Raw genomic sequence first — 21,257 nt, forward strand, 5'->3', positions numbered from 1 at the left:
AAAATGATGGTGGCCATGAATTTCTAGTTAAGTGTGACCGTCCACTTCCCAAAATCCCTTTAAATAAGCAGGTTATCCTTTTCTGGAATATTATGTTTTCTCATAATTTCACACCCCGTTCTTTGGAATTACATGTTTATCACTTTAAATAATAAATCTCTTTTTAAATCTGACTGGTAAAAAAAAATCATCCTTAATGTATTTACTGGACAGTAATGGGTGCTTCTTGTGTTTCAAATGCTTTGTTGAAAAATATGATCTTAAAACTACTTGTAATAGCTTTGATAAAATTTATAATGCAATATCCTCAGCTTTAAGGATATCTCTAAAAATTATCTTTACCTATTTTAAAAGCTGCTAATATAAACAGCTTTGACACAAAATGTTGCATGCTGCTAATTAGTACTGAATTCAAACAACTACATACATGACCTTTATTCTCCTACTTCCTTGGTTGCTGAAGATACAATGAGAGACTTTTAATTTTATTTGCATTTGCCTGTTGATCCTAAGATTAAAGAAATGCATGTCAAAGTCATGTTTAACATCTATCCAATCAGAGAGTATTTTTTAGAAACAATTTAAAGGGACTAGAGAGACTGAGCCTTGTGTCTTTTGTAATTCTACTGTTGAGATTACTGTACACCTGTTTTTTTTTTCACTGTTGGTATACAAGTCAATTTTAGTGAGAGGTGCGCAGTTGGTTGTCTTTAAAATGTAATAATGTTTCTCCTTTGGAATATCATGATAATATTTTTGTAAGCAAAATCCTGAGCTGCGTATGTTTGATTTAATTAATTTTGTTATTATTTGGGGTAAATATCATATTATTAATATTTGTAAATGCAAACAATGCAGACCCTAAATTAATTGGTTTATTTATGACCTCACTCAATTTTTGTAAAATATAGCCCATTTGACAAAACCTATGAAGACCAAGAACTGTAAATACATATGGCCTTGCAACGTTTTAATGTTATTTATAATATTATTTGTGTAGTTTCACTTTGTTTTCATTATTATTGTAATGTGTTTCCTTTCAACACCCCCACTCTTTTGAATTAGAACAAAAAGTACAGAATCTCTGATACATTACCGCTAGGTGTCAGTATAATGGCTGTTACATGGTGTAAACAAGAATCATATGACAAAAATAAGTTATTTTTATTAATGTATTATTTGGGGTAATTGTATACTATAGGGATAATATAGCTAAAAATGAACAGATACTAATGCCAATGCAGTGCTTAATAAATATTTTTGTAACTAGCCCTTAGATTAGTAAGGGAAAAACAAACAAAAATGAAGGACTTGTCCTTATCAGCATGTATGTGTTTAATTATGATGTATAATGTTAATAATCAATATAGATGGTCAATACAAGGATAAAAGAAAAAATTATATAAAAAGTAATATTCGCAGGAAACTGTTGTGTCTAAGATTGAACCACATCCTGAATTATTGATAAACTGTAGGCTGAAATACATACCATTAATTATGTTTCATCCATTTATCAGTTGCTTCAGACCACAAAATTGTAAATGGCTATTAGAACGGGTTTTTAAATGAATAAATGGATAACTCCAAATATCTACCTGCTCTACACCTTGAAAATTGCAAACGTATGTAAATACACTGAAGAACGCACGGCGAGTCACGTGATTGCAGAGAATGACGTTTAAAGTGCATTTTCCCCCCACCCGCATTTAGACAGGCCGCTCCTTCTGCACTGTGATTGGTCTGAGTCGGGAAGCACAAACCATAGCTCTGCTTCATATGCTCTAGAGTTGTGTGTGAATAAACTAGTAACCAATCCTAGCTTAGGAAGGCGGGGCTTGTCGGAAAACGGGTGGAAAGGAACAAAAGAGTCTATTCGAAACCCAGTCCAACCAGACAAGGATCACTCAGCTGAAAAAGACGGGAAAATCGACTGTTTACACTGGTTATTAACATTTTCCTTTCAAAGTTATCGCCATTCTGCTTGGTGGACTCTTCAATAGAGAGAGTTTTTATGCGTTTCAGTTGGCAGAACGGGAACATATACAAACTGTGAGTATCAATAATCCCGGAAAAATCGTTTTGGTTTAGTACGTAAAGTACGATTCCAGAAAGGTAGCTTTGACGCCAATGGTTGGAACTCTGTGGGTGTTTAACCTAATGTTTTAGTAAAGTATTTGTTGTGATTCAAACGTAAACGTTTTCCATCTGTGTCATTTTATAACAGCACAACATTATTTCTATTTACCTTAGGTCCTATATATAGTTATTATAGCTAGTTATGTGCCCTGTCATAACACAGCAATGCGTTTTCCTTTCCCTGACTTAAAATTATTTGATGGAAATAAGTGTGGATTGACACACCTTATTTTCCCATGGACTCATGCTACTATCGCAGTGAACTGTAAAAGAGTTTATATTAGCTGGTATCAACATCAGCAAAAAAGCTGGATTTCGTATCTGAGTGGAAAATAGACACCGTGTGTTGTTATGTGATGTATTAGCTATTCCATTGGGGAGGATTTCACACACGATAGTCTACATAAAGGTGCTGCCATATAAAGCATTTATTCAGTATTTCTCACTGATGGCTATATTTTGAAATAATACAAGTGAAATAATAATTTTATTTCTTATTTCTATAGTCTTATTAATATCAGCCAATACTCAGTATGTATCACTATTAAAATCTGAACAGAAGCATAACCAAAAAGTGGGGTCTTGTCCAGGACTTTATAATTAATGTCCATTAGTAAACAAAAACTAGCTGCTAGTGTGTAATAATACATATCTAATTACTCCACACACCCTTAATCCATTCAATAATTTGGTACTTTTTCTTTCATTTGTACCTTTCCCATCTCTCCAACCAGATAACAATTTCTATAAATTGCCATTATTTTTCTATATTTTATTTGACTTTCATTACACACTTTTTTAATATAAATGTTTTATTTGGCTCTTTATTTCAATATATGTGTTCATCTGAAAATATGAAGACATCGATACACTATTGATAGTTTTGCAAGTTTTTCCATATCACAGTTTTTAATTGTAATTTTATTAGTGTTTCTTTTACATTTTCACTATATCTCCAAAAGTTTGTAGACACCCACTATATTTAGTGAATTCTGCTATTTTTAGATGCATCTAATGTGAACATAGATAGTCGTGGTAAAACATACCCAGTAAACAAGGAACGTCCCTGGACGTTCAAAATAGGTGTAAAAGTAGTCTGTCCATCAAGGACATATTTTAAACGTCAATGGACATCCAAAATCCATCTTAATAAGTTAGTTAAGTGGTGACCAATCGATAACGTCACTGGACTTCCAAAACGCGTTTTATACAAGTAATTTATTTCGGGACCAATTAATAACGTCAGAGGACGTCAAAAATACGTCTAATAGTCGTCTTTTCAATGTCTGTGTTTGGCCGTCTTTTCAACTTTCATTTTCAACCTTAAGAGAACGTTGATTAGACAGCAGTCATTATGTTATTTCAACATTGAATCAACGGCTAAATGTTTACTGGGTAAGCCATTTCTCAATACGTGTTCTTGTCTGTACTTGTGTTCTCGGGAAACGTCATCAGTCTCAGCCCAAGTACTGTTTCATTTAAAAGTCCACATCTAGCTAAGTACAGTTAAAATACCCGGATTGTGTTCTTGCTCCGCCCATAATATCCAGAATGCACTGGACCGTGACTTCTGTAGACCTCAGAGAGTCAGATATCCCAGAATGCATTTTGCAACAACCTTAGCGCTAATAAGTTTTCCGCGCCACGAAAGCGATGACTCATCAAGTACCATTTACATAACGACCACAACGTCCTCGAGAGTTGAGCTCGCCAAGTATGGCAGTTCAAACTTAATATACTTTGTATCGAGAAACAGCCATAGCTTGTGTTATCGCTATCCGCTTGTTAAGTGTGACGTAACGTGTGATGTTTTGCCATTTCCGGGTCTAATACACATCTCATACATTCATAAGACTTGTATTTACGGTTTGAATAAAGCTGAATATCGCCCTCAATTTTGTTATCTTTGTTCAGGGGTTCATTATAAGGAATAGATTAAACATAAAAAGAAGCAAACGTGACTTTGACAGCACTGTTTGCATATTCACAGCTAATTCTGATCTGTGTGATCTACCATACGGACCGACTGGGAGAGAGCTGCGGCATGCTCTGTCTCTGGGAGCCGATGAACCTCAGAGAGAGAGCTGTGTCTCCCGCAGCTCTGTCTCTGGGAGCTGAGGTATTGTAGAGGGAGCTGTCTCTGGGAGTACAGGAGCCACGGAGAGAGACATGTAATGAGTCTAATGAAGTTGTACAATCGAATATCCAATATAAAGTAGCTAAGGTTTGTAAAAAAAAAAAGTAGCTAGATTTGATTCTGGTCAGTTTTTTTCTTCTTAATAATTCGCTACAACATTATAGTGAGATAACAGCACAGCTGTGAAGAGACACGAGCTGAAGGTAGTCCATCACGGCCATGCTGTTATTTCACGATAACACACAGCCCTGTGTGTTACATTGCTTTTAAACCATTTAGAAAATAAACAGAGTGAGAAGTAATCCACTACACAACTCACTAACCTCTGACAATATATTTAGATGGATTTACTTCTGCCCAAAAGAAGATCTATCAGGCTCTGTGAGCTCGGTCTCTTACAAGCTGCAACCATGGCTGAATCTCCACAAATTTTTATATGTTTCATATGTAGTGCACTATTTAAGCCACAAGTGCAATAACTCCCTATCTCAGATGGGCTTTCTCTTCACTCAGGGATTAAAGTTCATCGCTACGATGTATTTCCGTCACTCCCTGTGTTCTGACAAATACTGCTACCTATTGATATGTCCTAAATATTGGCTCTGCGCATGCTCAGACCCAGAGTTTTTAATGTTTTCTTGCTTTTTATGATAGATCTGTTTTCCTCTGGTGCCTTATGCAACCTTAGTTATTATTTGCCAGAGTGTTTCAAAAGTGTACATGGTGATACAAGTATATAAATAATAATAACAAAAAAAAAACATTATAAACCGATTGTTTATGACCGTAATTACCTTATATTTACCCGTCTTTACTATCATAAAGGCATGCACGCGATACATATCTCCTGCTTATACTGCTTATTTCTGTAGGACGTATTGTGTATATGTATATGTATTTTATCGAAACAATCCTACCTACTGTTTTATTTAGGCAGCTGTGTATGGGACATTTTCTCTCAGATGCTATAAAAATATTAGTCAGTTTGCCAGTATGATGTTCCAGTTACCCATGGGGTGTATGATTAGACACATGGCAAGAAAGGATCGAAGTCTTAGCAGTGTGTGTGTGTGTGTTTGTTTATCAGACAGTGAACTGCAGATCGAGGGGCGAATACAGTTTTTTCGCGCATGGAGAGGTAAAGCTAGTGGGCTTATGTTTCGGGGCGTGTGGGATGTACTCAGTGGGCGGGGTTTATCACCAGCAGCCAAAGGCGGCCTAGCCCGCCCTCCTGTGAAAACGGCCAGATCTCAGATACAAGAAGCTTTTCGGAGCAAAAGCGAGACTGTGGAACTCAAAATCGAGAAGGTTTGGGAACTGAAAGTGGAACTGAAAAGCACAAATACAAAAAAATAAATAAGTAAATAAAAACGGACATAAGAAAATATTCTCTTTATAAATCTGTTTTTAAATCTCTCAATATTCATAAAAGTCCCCTCTTTTTCAAAACTTAACTTCTTGGTTATAGATTCTGCTTTTTGGTTATTAAATATTTTGGCCCTACTTTGATGCCATAGACCACAGCATTTTCAAAAATCTCTACCTTGGAGAGTGTTTTTGAAAACCTTAAATTTCTGTGAACTAAAATGCAGTTTTTTTTGTGCCTTTGTTTCTTAAAATGGACATGGCCTGATACGTGTTGGCTTGTATGCTTAAATATCTTAATTTCTGGCCTGAATAATGGGATTAAAACAAGTATTAAATATTAGCAACACCCTTTGACAGGAAAGAGTATTAGAGCTCTGCGCTTCTAGGAAGGTTGACGAGGAGCAGAGCATCTAGAGATACATCAGTCTCTTGTTCCAGCCTCTTTCTCCTCATCCTCCACTTCTGGAGTCATGGTCAGTACACCTGTAGAAACATCCCTGAAGCAAAACTCTAGCAAAAACATCAGGCTTGTGGTTTTACTGTCAATAAGCAACAATTAAATTGAAGAAGTTGCTTAATGCTGCAGCAGTGCTTTGAGGCATTGTTTTCTTGGTTTTAATAATATATATATATAATAAACATGCACTACAAATAAATGCAATGTGAGTTTAATGAAATTTAAGGGCATCCTGTTACAGCACAGTGGTCAAATTCAATGAGCTCTTTAGAACAACCCATGTTTTCACAAGTGTTTGTGAAAGTAGCAGTCCATTGTATGAGAGCAGTCATATTCAAGTAGGCCTCATATTGCAATTACTCCCTTTGCACACCCTTGTTTACTTTGCAGTTTCTTTTCTTTTTTTTAAATTGCTTAGTGTTTGCCTGTTTTGAATTAACTTGTGCATCCACAAAAGTGAACTGACAAAACCTGATTTTCAATGATTTTGTGTGTGTTCTTTTTGCAAGAACAATATGTTGTGAATCTGGTGCACAGTTGAGGATAATATGAGGATAATATCCCTGCTGCTGATTTATTTAATGGTGCTTAACACTAAAGGTAAGATTAAAAATCCAATTATTTTCATTGTTATTAAAAAACAAAGTTAACTTATGTGAGTTCAGAGAGTCTTGTTAATTCTCTTAACTTTTAGTAGCTGACAGAAATACAGAAAAGTATTTTCAATGTTTGCACTGACAATAATATATTTTGTAAATATAAACAAATTTAGTATTTGATTCCTCAAAAATCCTCACATTCAAAAAAAAAAAAAAAAACTTGGGACAGAGACATGTTTAACATAGTGCCTCATCATCTATTCTTTTAGTTACACCTTTCAATTGTTGCATCTTTGCAAGTGGAAATTTAGCCTAATTTTGTAGTGCACCATGGTCCCAGAGAGCTTAGCAGGTTTTTTTTTTTGCATACAATTGATCTATGGCTTTCTCCTTGCACAACTGAGTTTCAGGTTTCTATTGTTTATTCAACGTAAAACTGAGTACCTGAATATTGTTATTTACGGTAGACGGGAGAAGAGTTAAATTCTTAGAATACTTGCATTGAGATAAAATCTTTTTGAGCCATTTGGCAATTCTCTTACAAAGAATAACTAAAGTAGTGAGCCATAGCAAATCTTTTCTATGCTCAACTTTTTTGCCCTCTGTTTATATTTACAAAATACATCTAAACCACTACGTAACATATCACAGATTATTTTTTCCCTTTTTTTTTAATTGCATTACAAAAACACTTGGGACATTGTGTAAAATGGGCTTTGTTTATAGGTATCACTGAATGCATAAACCAAAGTTAGATTTTATATTAATGCAAACCTGAGTAAGCACATACAGCAGATTCAAACTCTAATGTTTTTTTTTTTTATCTATCAGCAATACATAATAAAGGCATAAACTAGTAATATATAATGTTAATGTGATGTTATGTTGGATATGTAAATAATTGGACATTGTCAGCAATATAAATGTCCAAGTTTAATTTGTTTGTCTTAATTTGTTTGATTTGATTTGCTTCTCTTATCTTCTTTTAGGACTTAGAAATCTCATTCTTTAATTAATTTAAATTTAGGTTCAATGTATGCAGAACCATATAAAATTCTAAACATTTAACAGTCTTTAATGTTACACTTTATATATGATACATGTAAATGACGTTTATGTTTTTAGAATAGTAACGTAAGTGCATTTTTATTAATGAAATATTGGGGACTTTTATGTCTACTGTTCTTTTTTAGCTGCTCTTTCACTCCCTGAACCCAAAAACCTGAGAGTAGTGTCTTACAACTTTGATCATGTTGTGCAATGGAATCCTGGAAAAGGAACACCACCAGGAACTGTTTACACCATGAAGATACGGTATGGTGCTTCAGACCTTACAAAGATTATGACTATAAATATATTTTACAGCTTCAATTGCTGCTGGTTAAGATAAATACACCAGTCAACCATAACAATATGACCACCCCCATGTTTCTACACTGTATACACTACAAAGTATACAGATCAAAAGATGGACTATTGTCTGAATATATAAAATTACAAAGTGCTTCTATGAGTTCCTCTGAACATACAGGAGCATTATTGTAGTTTTATAGTTCTATTTGTTGCACTGTATATTTTATTTTCTACCATTCACCCTGTTCTTCTTCAAATGGTCAGGACCCCCACAAGACCACCACAGAGCAGGTATGATTTGGTTAGTGGATTATCCTCAGTGCTGCAGTGACACTGACGTAGTGGTGATGTGTTAATGTGTGTTGTGCTGGTACTAGTGAATCAGACAGAGCAGTGCTTCTGGAGTTTTTAAACTTTCTGTTCACTCTGTTAGACACACATACCTCATTGGTTGACTTTGTAGATGTAAAATCAGAGGCAGTAGCTCATCTGTTGCCACACACTTGGTCCTCTAGTCCATCGGTAGACACATGACGCTGCCCACAAGACGCCGTTAGCTGGAAATTTTTGGTTGGTGAACAATTCTCTGTCAAACAGTGACATGAGGATTGTAAAAACTGGAGCTGCCCGGCTGTGTATAATCCACTAATACCAGCACAACACACAATAACACAACCCATCATGTTAGTGTCACTACAGCGCTGAGAATGATCCACCACCCAAATCATACCTGCTCCGTGGTGGTCCTGACCATTTTAGAACAGGCAAACAATGTATACAGAGCAACATTTATGAACAGTGTTGTGGTTGATCGTGTATATGTTACAGAAAATGAACACTGCCATTAGCATGACTTTTTATATTTTACATCTAAGCTTCCATTTTTTTGCATTCACTTTCTTCCTACCTCAGTAGTGGATCCCAAAAAGCCAGACTGCAAAATCTCAACAGTACAATCATCGACATCTCCAGCTATATGGAGAATATAATGCTAAAATACCTAATCTTAGTAAAGGCATTTCATGGCAATCAATCATCATTGCAGGTGCTAACAGAATTTACACCTATTTCTGACAGTAAGTGATACTTTACATTTGCAATGTCTTTTTAGGAATAAATAAAGACATTATGCATAACTCTTGGACGATTGCTAAGCTTCTGTTTGCATTTGTGTTTAATTCAGCCATCATTGGTCCTCCTGATGTCACTCTGTTTGGCTGTGGCAATTGCCTCAACATCAGTATCACTTTGCCAAAAGGGAAGGCCAGTAAGGAAGGAGAAATGTTCTACAATGGCATTGGATTTGAAATACACTGGAAAAAGGATCAAGATGAAAAGGTAAAAATGGGACCCACTGTGACCCTAAACAAGATGAAGTGGTTATAGCATGTTAATGAATAACAAAAAACAAACAAACAACAAATTAAACAAAATCATTCCCACAATTTCTAGAACTAGTTTTATTATGCTTCCATGATAACAGTGATGTGAAATTGTGCTTGTCCAATTTGTAGCAAATGTTTGAAAAGCTTACAGCATGTTTACTAAATTCAACCTAATGAGACATTTGTGGCACAGAATTAAACTCTATACTTTGAACACTACAGTGATTAGGATCACTGCACAATTTTAAATTTTTAATCCCTCCGAATAATTCTTTACATTTTCATACCTGTTGAATGGACATTGAATTATTTGTTTTGTTTTTGTTTTATTTATTTATTTATTTTTTTACAGGAGATCATAAGCTATATTAAAACTACTCCACAACAGACTTCAACTCTGAGTACATACACACATATACTAAAGGATCTTCAGCCTGGTGAAAAATACTGTTTGCGAGCCCAACCAAAGGCCAATTATATTCATGACACCTTGATTTCTGGCTGGTTCTGTGCTTTCACCAGTGAAGTACAGCAGAGACAAGGTAAGAAGATTCAGCATTGTTTAAACCATTCATACTAATGCTGTGTTCAGGTGTTCACCAGAAGGTTGTATATACTGGGTGGTTATGTAGATACGACTTCACTCTGTTCGGGTACTTGGCTAAAAATCCACCTACTGTGTACAACATGTCCCCCCAAAAAAATTAGCATTAAATAACATCTAAATGCTTATGAGTAACAACAAATCTGATCATAATATTTGACTATTATCTACAGAAAATATACATAAAGAGATGATTCAAAAGCATATTTGCCATTTTCTCCAGGGGAAGAGGTAAAAGGTTGCATTATATGTTCATGTATACATCTAAAAAACTTGTGTATCATCTAGAATCCAGAGTTTACCTGTGGTAAATATAACTTTGCCCACCATTCAGGTGCAATTTACAAGTTGGAAAAATGGGTATTTCCCAGTTCGTCATCACTCGGACGCATCATTAGTCATGTTCTTACTGAAAGACAATTTGTTTTGTTTTAAGTACAGTGATTCTAATATTCATTGCTTCATCAGTGATATCCATTTTATCAGGTTCCCTTCACAACATTCACTTCTTGTCACATCTTGCACAACCTTAAACAAGAAATACTAAATAAAACTATAATGTACCTTTATGTACGAGTGTGCATGACTGAAGCCCTGTAAGTTGGGAAGGAGACAGTTTTTACTTGAAAATCTCCTTACAGCCTTCATCTTGTACAAATCAGCTGCCAAATTAAGTACTTTTTTATTTGTGATTTCTTTATTTCTATCTGTTAAAGAAAGCTGAATTGCTTTAAGGTACTGTCAGACAATTTGGTAAGGCAAAAGTTTAAGTATTCACACAGTATCACTTAAGTATTTTTTTGAGTTAAAGATAATTAAAAAGCAATGCTAAAACTATTTTACATTTTCATGAGTGCATGGGCTTAGAAAAATAAGTCATTGGACATATTGTCTTTACTGAAACATATAAAGCACTGACTAAAAAAGACAAATCAAGTATGGCCATTCTCGTTCCCTTGAAAAATGAGATACTGGCATTTAATATGGGAAAAAAACACAGAAAAAAACAAAAAAAAACCTTCTTTTGGCCCTTTAGTTTTTACATTTGAAGCAAATATTTCTACAAATGTCTGATAGGCTGAGGACAAACCACAAAGAGGAATGCTGAAGAAAAGGTTGTATTTCCTTCCTCTTTAAAGAACTTAAAAAATGCTCAGGGAACTGAAAGTAAGCAGAAAATTAGACAAAGTGCTTCCTGGATTTCTTCATAACACAAACCACGCAATTGACATTGTATAATATAAACAATCCTGATGTGCTTTGCTGTTGTTTTTTTTTTGCAGAAATTTCGTTTTATTTGTTAACATGAAATGTACTGCCCATAGCAATTGCTTATGATGCATGTGTTTTGTTATTCCTCTTGTTTTAGTTGCGTACATGGCTGGTTGGACAGTAGGGTTTGTACTGTTTGGACTGGGTTTTTTGATAACCATAGCCAGTCTTGTCTATACTGGGTTTCTCTGCAAACTGAAGATTAGTCCACCCAAATCACTGGTAAGTAGGGCTGGGCAATTAATCAAAACTGAAATTTAGAACTCTGTGTAATTTTTTCTATATATCATCCTTTTTATTAATTCATAAAGATAAAACAAATACAAAAACACAAATGACAAAAAACACACTGACAAAAAGACTAAATACCACCAGTCTGTTTGAACACTTGAAGCACAGTCATCTTACCAAATATGAACAGTTCATGGTGAAAAATAAAAGAGACTAAGAAGCTCCCAGCAACATTATTGGAGGTAAAATGTTCAATTAATGTTAATAATATTAAATGTTAATTAATGTTAATGTTAATCGTGATTTTGATTTGCAGTCATGTCACCTAGAACTACTGTTAACCCCTCACACCCCTCCCAAACCCCAATTTAAAACCCCATTTTAAAGCCCTTAATTCATTCCGAAGCAGAATTTACCAGAGCATGATTTTTGTATAACAATTGGAGAAAAGTTTATCATTTGAAGTATTTTAAAATCAAAATCATAAAAGAAAACTGGCTAGATATTTATCCATGGATAATAACTCACTTGAAAATAGCTATTCGGGGTACTGAAAAACTTGAAATCTCAAAGTACTTTTATAATTAAATGCTCATATATCAGTAAGGGCATCAATTGGATTTTAAATGAAGCCTCCAATTGACCTTCATAGTGCAGTACCAGTGCCATAGATATAAATATTCATATATGAATTCAGATATAACAGGTCTAGTTTGCTGTCCCACAGGTTCAGTACTAAGATTCACTCAGCTGGGGTACACATAAATCACTAAATAAGTATAAATAAATAAAAATAAATAAAAGTATAAATAAGCATTTCAGGAGGCAAGTGGAGAAAAGATTGAAGCTTGTTAACCACTCATATTAGAGGGAATGAAGTGCAGTGTGTATGGGGTTATTTGTTGTTGTTGTTGTTGTTCTTCTTCTTCTTCTTCTTTTTTTTGGATTTCTTTAATATCCATGTCTATTAGGTGCAAGTTAGGGAGTCTGATTCCCAGAGTAATGGCTCAATTACTGACAGTGGTACAGTTAAAATGGATTCTATTACAGAATACAAAATACATGCCCTAAAATGTTTGTTGTAACATATTCTGTTACATTACTTAAACAAGTGCAAACTTAATTATGTTAGTAAATCTTGGAATACTCTGGAACACTTCACATTTTTTACATTTTAAAGCAGTGTGGATGCAGCAATTACACTCTGCTTACTTCAAAATATTCTGTTGTGTTCTTCTACTGTAGCGAACAGCTGAATGTATTAGAGATTTCCTGGGTGAATATAACATTAGCTATAAAGGATTAAGGACTGTAGAATATGTAAACCCAAAAGATATTCAGTGCATTGCCTGGGAAATAAATAAGGAAAAATTATCACAATATTCCCTTTATTATTTCCATAGCTTAGGAACGAAACAATTTAGACAAACAAGAAATATTCCGTTTTTGCACTGACTTTGCTGTTACTACACATATTTACAGCGCTGTTTAACCTGTACAAGACGCCTTCAGTTGGAAAGAAAATCTGATCTATTCCTTACAGAAAATAAATTTTATCATAGGTATTCATGCATGTGTAGTAGAGATGTCACAAGAACCGATACTTTGCTACCAAGTCGATACCAACATTCTGAAAATGATCTGGTTCTTGTTTCCTGTGGTACCTGAGGTACCGAAGGCTTTACAGGTCTCCCAGACCACACGAGGTCACCCTAAGTCTACACGCTAATAAGCCGAGAAAGATAAAAAAAACAAAAACAACGAAGCCTGAAAAACCCAGAAGACAACCAAGGAGGAGGGACAAACACAGACCCATACTTAAGAGCGCATTCGGTTTCAACGGAGTGCGAGGGACTACTCAAAAAGTTTCATTTGGCAGCCACAAGCTCTGCAAACTATAATCAAGACACTAAGCATGTCTTCAAAGCTTAGATTTCTTTCACTAGCTGTCTTTCTCCCACTGAGAATATTTAAATACAGGAGGGGTGTGAGGGAGGTTGCCTCGCTCTACAGCCAATCAGGGTGAAGCGCCCACTTTCTAACACGTCTGGCATTCAAAGGGGTAGAGTACTGGGTTAGAACCAACAGTAAACCAAAAACTAAATGTATTAACTAGATTACACCTTTTTTGCTGGAAAATACTTTTTAATAAAAGTATTTATGCTGACATGCATTGAATTCATTGGTATATTTTTTGTCATGGTATTGAAATTGGTATAGAGGATTGTGGAATTGGTGTGTTCTCCCCGTGTCCGCGTGGGTTTCCTCCGGGTGCTCCGGTTTCCTCCCACAGTCCAAAAACACACGTTGCAGGTGGATTGGCGACTCGAAAGTGTCCGTAGGTGTGAGTGTGTGAGTGAATGTGTGTGTGTGTCTGTGTTGCCCTGTGAAGGACTGGCGTCCCCTCCAGGGTGTATTCCTGCCTTGCGCCCGATGATTCCAGGTAGGCTCTGGACCCTCCGCGACCCTAAATTGGATAAGCAGTTACAGATAATGGATGGATGGATGGATTGTGGAATTTTAGTAGTATTGTTACCGACGTATATTTGTCTGGTACCAGGACATCCCTAATATGTAGGGAAACTATATATATATATATATATATATATATATATATATATATATATATATATATATATATATATATATATATATAGCGATTGGTATTATCCACATTTTCAGACATCTAAAGAAAGTCTTGGAATGTGTTCCCTGTGGATAATGGGGAACTACTGTATTGAGGTGCTAGCCAAAAACCTGCTTATTATAAATATTCAGCAGAGGAGTTTTTTTGCCACACCTATCCCTTTAGAAGCTGTTTTTACAACTTATCATATGGTTTTTGTGCCTCACAGTCAGGTAGCCATGTGAGCAATCATGTGAGATATCAATGTGCAGAGATGAGAGAAGTTTAAATAATGCAAAAAATAGAATGCACAGGAAACAGAAACACTAAAGCAGGCAGGATAAACACAGAATCAAAACACTGACACAAACAATAAGCGACAAACACTGTGACTACCAGAATAGAGCTTATAAAACAAGGTATAAGTGTACACACCTGTGAGCTCAGTCAAAACAGAAGGATTTTGATATATACATGCAACTTATGTTGAGATAGGAATATATTAGTACACGGCTTACTTTGCAGTGTTCAGTCAGACAAAATTTGGGGGGCAGGGATAAAAATTTTGCTTTCATAAATTTAAATTCACACTGTAGTACCCACTGGAAGAAAAAAGCCCCATATTAATGATTCCTTAATTAGGAACATTTTAGTCTTAGCAATTTTAATTCAGCATAACAATCATTTCACATATGGTTAAGTGTGGGCTAATAACTTTACAATTTGGTGTACAGCAAAATATGGCAAACACGTTTATAAGTTACTTGTGAATTCAGTCAGATGTACAGTTTTTTTTTCGTTCATTTTTGAAAAACAGATGGCTACAGAAGAGTGCATAGGAAATCAAATCAAGTGTTTATATTTGTTGTTTGGAAATAACAATAATAATAAATGAAAGTGCGAGACTACATTTAAGCCTAATCTTTTACAGGGATGTTTTTTTTTCCACAGACACAGACTGTCATAACCCATGACTATGCCATACAGCTGTACTTTGTCTTGTCACACCCACACATTCTTGTATACGTTTTTTTTTTTTACTGTATTTCTGATAAGCTGACTTCACACTGTCTGTCAGAGTGGAAATTAATTTAAGATGAATTTAATATATGTCTTAGGAGTAAGTGGTTACTTCACAGAAAATACATACAGGTACTTTAGAACACGAGGAAGGAGAGAATAGGATACATGTATAGACTCTCAAAGTTTTGGTCACCGTTAAAGGTCAGACCACAGAACAAATCGTGACACACCTGAATATATTTTTCCTTTCAAACCCACTGTAGTGTCTGTAAGTCTTGTGTCGTGTGAATTAGTGTGTAGGTGTCATAATTTCATTTTCCATGTCTGAGACACTGCTGTACATCTCTGGCCTCTCGTGAATGTCCCCCTTGGGGATTCTCCCCCTTTGTTATTCAACAATGCTACATCTCACTAGATCTCTCTTGGTTTTGTTTTCATGCCTGTATTTCATTCTGTCTCACAATATTTTGAAATGTCACATCTTGTTTTTTTTTTTTTTTGTTTTTTTTAAATACTATTAATGAATTTTCCCCTTATGCTACATGTAGCTGATCAACCATGACAAATGCGGTGTCTACGGTTAGCATCTTTAGTTTTGCTCTGAGTTGCTTAAATGGTTACACATTTCATGCAGATATCACAGACATTTCTTGATAAATCATATTTATTACAGTATTTATGGTTTATGAGGTTAGATGAGTGTAAACAAATTAAAAAGAAGCAGTGATGCCATGTTTAAATAATTTTTGTTTAAAAAAATAACCAAAAAAATGTAGTGGCTCCATACTGATTTTATGTTATTAAAAGCATACTGTGAAAAAATGTGATGTATATAAATTATATTATTATTATATATTATATATTATATTATATTATATATATTATAATATATATATTATATATTATAATAAATTATAAATATATAATTATAATGACAGTTATTGTCATATCACACACACCAATCATGAACTGAGTAACTAGACTTCTTGATTTCTTGGGCGGCATTATTGCAGAAGAGGTAGAGTCACAGCCACAATGCTCCGGGTGCTTTGGGGCCCTCACACAATACAGAATACCATGTTGATAGTTGGATTTGCTGTGTGAAATTGCCCCTAGCAGAGTGTGGATCAGCACAGTCCAAAGTGTGTTCCAGCCTTGAACCCAAAGATTATGGAGCCACCACAACCCTGAAATGAATGCAATGGTTACAGATAATGATTGAATGAATGGATGTAATTTCTGACACTGTATGGCAAGCTGTTGCCTATGAAATTAGAAAAAATTACAAGACAAATATATGGGTAAAATTCAGTTTTAAAGTGGCTGCTACACTGTGGTGGTTCTACCTTTTGCTGTCTCTGTGGTGGTTCCCTCAAGGGTACATATTAGTACATTTAATTTTGGAACAAAACTGTACCTTATTGAATTATAACTGTAGACTTTAAAGTTGTGTTGATTTCATAGACCATATCATGTACATTTTTTTAATTTGACACAGTTCTATAATGAAAACCTACAAAAGTATTTACTGCTCCTTCTGGAGAAGAGAATGTAATGTACTTTTAGGGAACACAACTGGACTGTTAAACACTGTTGTAACTTTAAAGATACATTTACTCTATTTGTACTTTTAGTGACCAATAATGTACCTCTACCATAACTTTTTTCCTGAGAGTGTACAGCAATATTGTAGAAAACAATAACAGAGTGTGCAAAACCACCTGAAGAAGCCCCAGAAAGTATTTAACAAATTTTAAAGTTACTTTAAGCATGGCATAAAATTCATATTAGGCTCTTTGTTTGTAAAACGTCTGGAGAAGAATTTCTGTGAGCGTGTACAAAAGCTGCTGTTCATTGGTAGGACCATGAACTCAGAAGTTTATAGCAGTTTTGGGATTCAAACCTGTCCATAATCTTCAATGAAACTGCTCAAATTATAGAGATCCGAACCATACCAGCTGCATTTTCATGTTTTTCTATGAATGGGTTTTTTTAAGTAAATGCCACTTGAATTTACTGGATATTTCTGACCACAATATATTCAATACACGCATCACCTGTGTGTCTAAATATGCTGTGGATAACTGGTAACAATATTTTTGAGGTAAGGGGGAAATTGTGAAATTTCCCCCCCAAATATTTATCTAAACTTCATACTCCATCTCTCCCTCTCTCTTTTTTTTGTCAGACACGTTTTGTTCCCAGCAGCTACCATTCTCCAGAGACTTTGAATGTGTCAGTAGTTGAAAATGGGTCATGTGGAAAATCAAGCAATCCTGCACATCTTCATCAGATTGAGAGCCACCCCCAAGAAGAAGATGAAGGAAACAGGGTATGTTATTATGTCTTTTTCATATCACATCTGATTTGTCCAGATTTCAGATTTTTGAATATTTAGCAAAGCTGTGGTAGAAGCTGACATGCTTGATTCTCGTCTCTCTGCAGGTTGATGTTGATAATAGTGATGATGATGATGGTGATGATCATTACGAGGCAGACAATGACCAGCATTACTGCGAGTACATGGACCGAGCCTCCAATGATAGTGATTCCCAAGCAACCAACAGTGCACAAAGCTCTGCTAGCATTGCAACCACTCGCTTTGAGGCCTCGCTCTCTGGGAATTCAGGAGGAATTGCTAACACTGAACAAGCTACTTTCAATGGCATTACACTCTCTCAGCTTCAGCAGAGTCCAGTCAGTGAAAACAAGCAAACGTCCTTGACTGATACAAGACCAGGAAGATCAAATCCTTCTAAGTTTAATGAAGCAGAGAATGAGGGTAAGCAAATGAATAGATTAGAAAGAAACACTCCTAATAATATTAACTTGTTGTCAGTGACATTGAAATCTCTAGAACCAGAGGAGAACAAGTTGGATGAAGCCAGCAATTCTGAGGAAGTTAGCAAGCATCTCTTACCTTCGTTGCTAAAAGAACTAGAGGAAGACAGATGGGGCCTATCAAAGCCACAAACAGGAAAGCCCCTGCTGCTGGGACCTCAGACACATGTTTCATTAGAGATAAACTTGCAGGAAGATGAACTGTGGAAACAAAAACGTGACCAGACACAAAAGGGATGCATCGCTATGCATACAGGCAGAATCGACACAGAAAATGACTGCTTATTAGCAGAAAAAGAGGAGGAGGAGGAGGAGGAAGAGGAGGATTGCTCAGGATATATGAGAAGATAAAGATGAAAAAATATATATTTAATGTGTTTCTGGACTTGTTTGGCCTCAGTACAGTGACCTTTTTCTTCCACTCATTTGCACTTCACACATTTGAAATGCACCTCCCCTTCAGCTCCACAATAAATGTATTCAGTTATAGATTGTAGCCTTGGAGAGCCAGATAAGAGCATCTTGATGTAAAAGTTTGGCTTGAATATGTAATAAAAGGGTTGGACAATGAAACTGAAACACCTGGTTTTAGACCACAATAATTTGTTAGTATTGTGTGGGGCCTCCTTTTGACATTCTTCTTGCAGGATAGTGGCCAGATCACTACGTGATGCTGGTGGAGGAAAATGTTTCCTGACTCGCTCCTCCAAAACACCCCAAAGTGGCTCAATAATATTTAGATCTGGTGACTGTGCAGGCCATGGGAGATGTTCAACTTCACTTTCACAATCTTGCTGCCTTCAGGATACAATGTTGGAATCATTGGATGCACATGGTCCTCCAGAATGGTTCGGTAGCCCTTGGCAGTGCACAATCTAGCACAAGTATTGGACCAAGGGAATGCCATGATATGGCAGCCCAAACCATCACTGATCCACCCCCATGCTTCACTCTGGGCATGCAACAGTCTGGGTGGTACGCTTCTTTGGGGCTTCTCCACACCGTACTCTCTCGGATGTGGGGAAAACAGTAAAGGTGGACTCATCAGAGAACAATACATGTTTCACATTGTCCACAGCCCAAGATTTGCGCTCCTTGCACCATTGAAACAGATGTTTGGCATTGGCATGAATGATCAAAGGTTTGGCAATAGCAGCCCGGCCGTGTATATTGACCCTGTGGAGCTCCCAACGGACAGTTCTGGTGGAAACAGGAGAGTTGAGGTGCACATTTAATTCTGTCATGGTTTGGGCAGCCCTGGTTTTATGTTTTTTTGTATACAATCCGCGTTAGCACCCGAACATCCCTTTCAGACTGCTTCCTCTTGCATCCTCAGTTAATCCAGTTGGATGTGTTTTGTCCTTCTTGGTGGTATGCTCACAATGTGTGGATTGCAATATTTTGAGCAAAACTGTGCTCTTACCCTGCTAATTGAACCTCTTACTGGTGCAGTGCGCAATTAATGAAGATTGGCTGCCAGGCTGGTCCAATTTAGCCATGAAACCGAAAGGCGTTTCATTGTCCAACCCCTGTAGGTTCATAATATTTTTTAGGGTAGGAATTTCTGAACCAATCCGGTGCTTCATGATAACAAGCTTGATATCAGCTCATGGATGTAAAATACATAATATATACAAATGATTTTAAACACCATTTATAAAAATTATTAAATTTAGCAACTTTAGGTTGCACTCATCGTATACAACACTGTTCAATGTTCAAGATGTTTGGATCAGAGAGATGTGTGGAGCAGCAGAGCTGTGTACTCTGGAGTGATGAGGAGCCATCCAGAAAATCAGAAAAGATTTGCTGTAAGATGTGCTGTAAAACCACCTCAGAAGAATTAATGTGGTTATTGCTGCAAATTGGGGCAAACTGTTTGTTTTTACCCCCTACTTTCAGAAGAAATATAAATCCCCCATTTAACTTAAGTTTTACATGATTACATCTGGCCCAGTGAGACTACCTATCATTTATCAGACTCTCTCTACCTCATTTATGATTACTTATCTAAGACAAGAGTACAACCGTTCACCATTATACAAAAATACACAGCCAAGTGTAGCTCGCAGATTCCCATTAGCAAATGGAACAGGTATATAGCAGTTTTACAATAAATTGTCTGGTGATTGTTTGGTTTACATGAATGCATATTGTGCCAAATAAGAGCACCCACCTCATAGATCATTTATGCCCTCTGCTGGTTAGAGCTGGCTTAATATAAAATGCAAATGAATGTCTGGAAAAATGTTTGCACATATTTCTAATGTATCTTCATGTGTAGGGTGCTGTGCAGATTTCACTGGCAGTGATACAAAACTTCTAAAAAAATGATTGTAAATGCATTGACCTATCGATGCTCTACTAACAAATGCTTTGTCATAGCACCTGTTATGAGAATGGACAAGCTTTATTATTTATTTCCAAACATCCCATTCAGAATAATTATAAATTATATTGTGCATCTATTTTTGCCATTATTGTTCAACAGTGTGGAAAACCACAACATAAAAGAACTTACATGTCGAGCGCTAAATTTTCTCATGGGTTTTTGGCAACATTCTGTTAAGCTTTTCCAACATCAGTTCAAAAAGTTGTTGTTAAGCAAGTTTATCATGAGTTTGGTCAGTTATTTCTGCAGATAGGAAGTGTCAGCTTTGCCATTGAAGATTGCTGCTTTCTAATGATCTTTATTCAAGTCATGGAATATAGTTAGGCTAAAAGACTAAAAAATGCAAAAAGTATGGCTTTGTTTTTGCAATGGGGGAAAAGTGTGATGCCAAACATTGCTAACTTTTCCACTGATTTGTATTGTTGTGATTATATATACACATGTAATATGTAATTATAGCCACAGCACGAAGACGCAATCGTGTGCCATCTTCTGGATCCTAATATATGTGTGTGTGTGTGTGTGTGTTGTGTGTGTGTGTGTGTTTGTGTGTGTGTGTGTATAATCCTAAATGCTGGGAAATAGTTTTTTTTTTGCTAATGTAAATATTTTTCATAGAGAATCATAAAAAATCTCATTGTGGGCTATTTATTTGTTTGAGCACATTATGCTTTCTGTTTACCTTTGCTTTTTGTAATCAAACGTAACATTAGTACATATATTTTTAAACAGATTTTTTACAGCCTTGTTGAAAGCACAATCTTATAATATCATAATTAAATAAAGACTATATTTTGGTTTCTGCTGGAGCTTTCCCGTGAGCTGAAGACCTT

General features: G+C 35.8%; 1 protein-coding gene across 4 annotated transcripts; it reads left to right on the plus strand.

Annotated features, from left to right (window-relative positions):
- The first annotated feature begins 1,748 nt into the window (after positions 1 to 1,748).
- crfb1 (cytokine receptor family member b1) lies at positions 1,749 to 21,174 on the plus strand. Of its 4 annotated transcripts, XM_066686363.1 has the most exons (10): positions 1,749 to 2,049; positions 5,999 to 6,114; positions 6,608 to 6,698; positions 7,891 to 8,011; positions 8,963 to 9,126; positions 9,234 to 9,388; positions 9,788 to 9,977; positions 11,409 to 11,533; positions 17,380 to 17,523; positions 17,637 to 21,174. In XM_066686363.1, exons 3-10 carry the CDS (start codon positions 6,647 to 6,649, stop codon positions 18,381 to 18,383), a joined length of 1,698 nt encoding a protein of 565 aa, XP_066542460.1. In that variant the 5' UTR covers positions 1,749 to 2,049; positions 5,999 to 6,114; positions 6,608 to 6,646; the 3' UTR covers positions 18,384 to 21,174. The 4 variants fall into 4 exon arrangements, with proteins under 4 accessions (XP_066542460.1, XP_066542459.1, XP_066542462.1 ...); XM_066686362.1 differs by lacking the exon at positions 5,999 to 6,114; XM_066686365.1 differs by lacking the exon at positions 5,999 to 6,114 and having other exon boundaries at positions 8,966 to 9,126.
- The last annotated feature ends 83 nt before the right edge of the window (positions 21,175 to 21,257 follow it).

The sequence above is a fragment of the Hoplias malabaricus genome, chromosome 12, assembly GCF_029633855.1.
Source record: "Hoplias malabaricus isolate fHopMal1 chromosome 12, fHopMal1.hap1, whole genome shotgun sequence".
NCBI classification, from domain to species: domain Eukaryota; kingdom Metazoa; phylum Chordata; class Actinopteri; order Characiformes; family Erythrinidae; genus Hoplias; species Hoplias malabaricus.

Coding starts and splice junctions, on each gene's coding strand:
- crfb1 (XM_066686363.1), top strand. CDS start 6,647: ATGAGGATAATATCCCTGCTGCTGATTTATTTAATGGTGCTTAACACT. Junction 6,699..7,890: donor AATGGTGCTTAACACTAAAG/GTAAGATTAAAA, acceptor GTTCTTTTTTAG/CTGCTCTTTCACTCCCTGAA. Junction 11,534..17,379: donor TTAGTCCACCCAAATCACTG/GTAAGTAGGGCT, acceptor TTTTTTTGTCAG/ACACGTTTTGTTCCCAGCAG.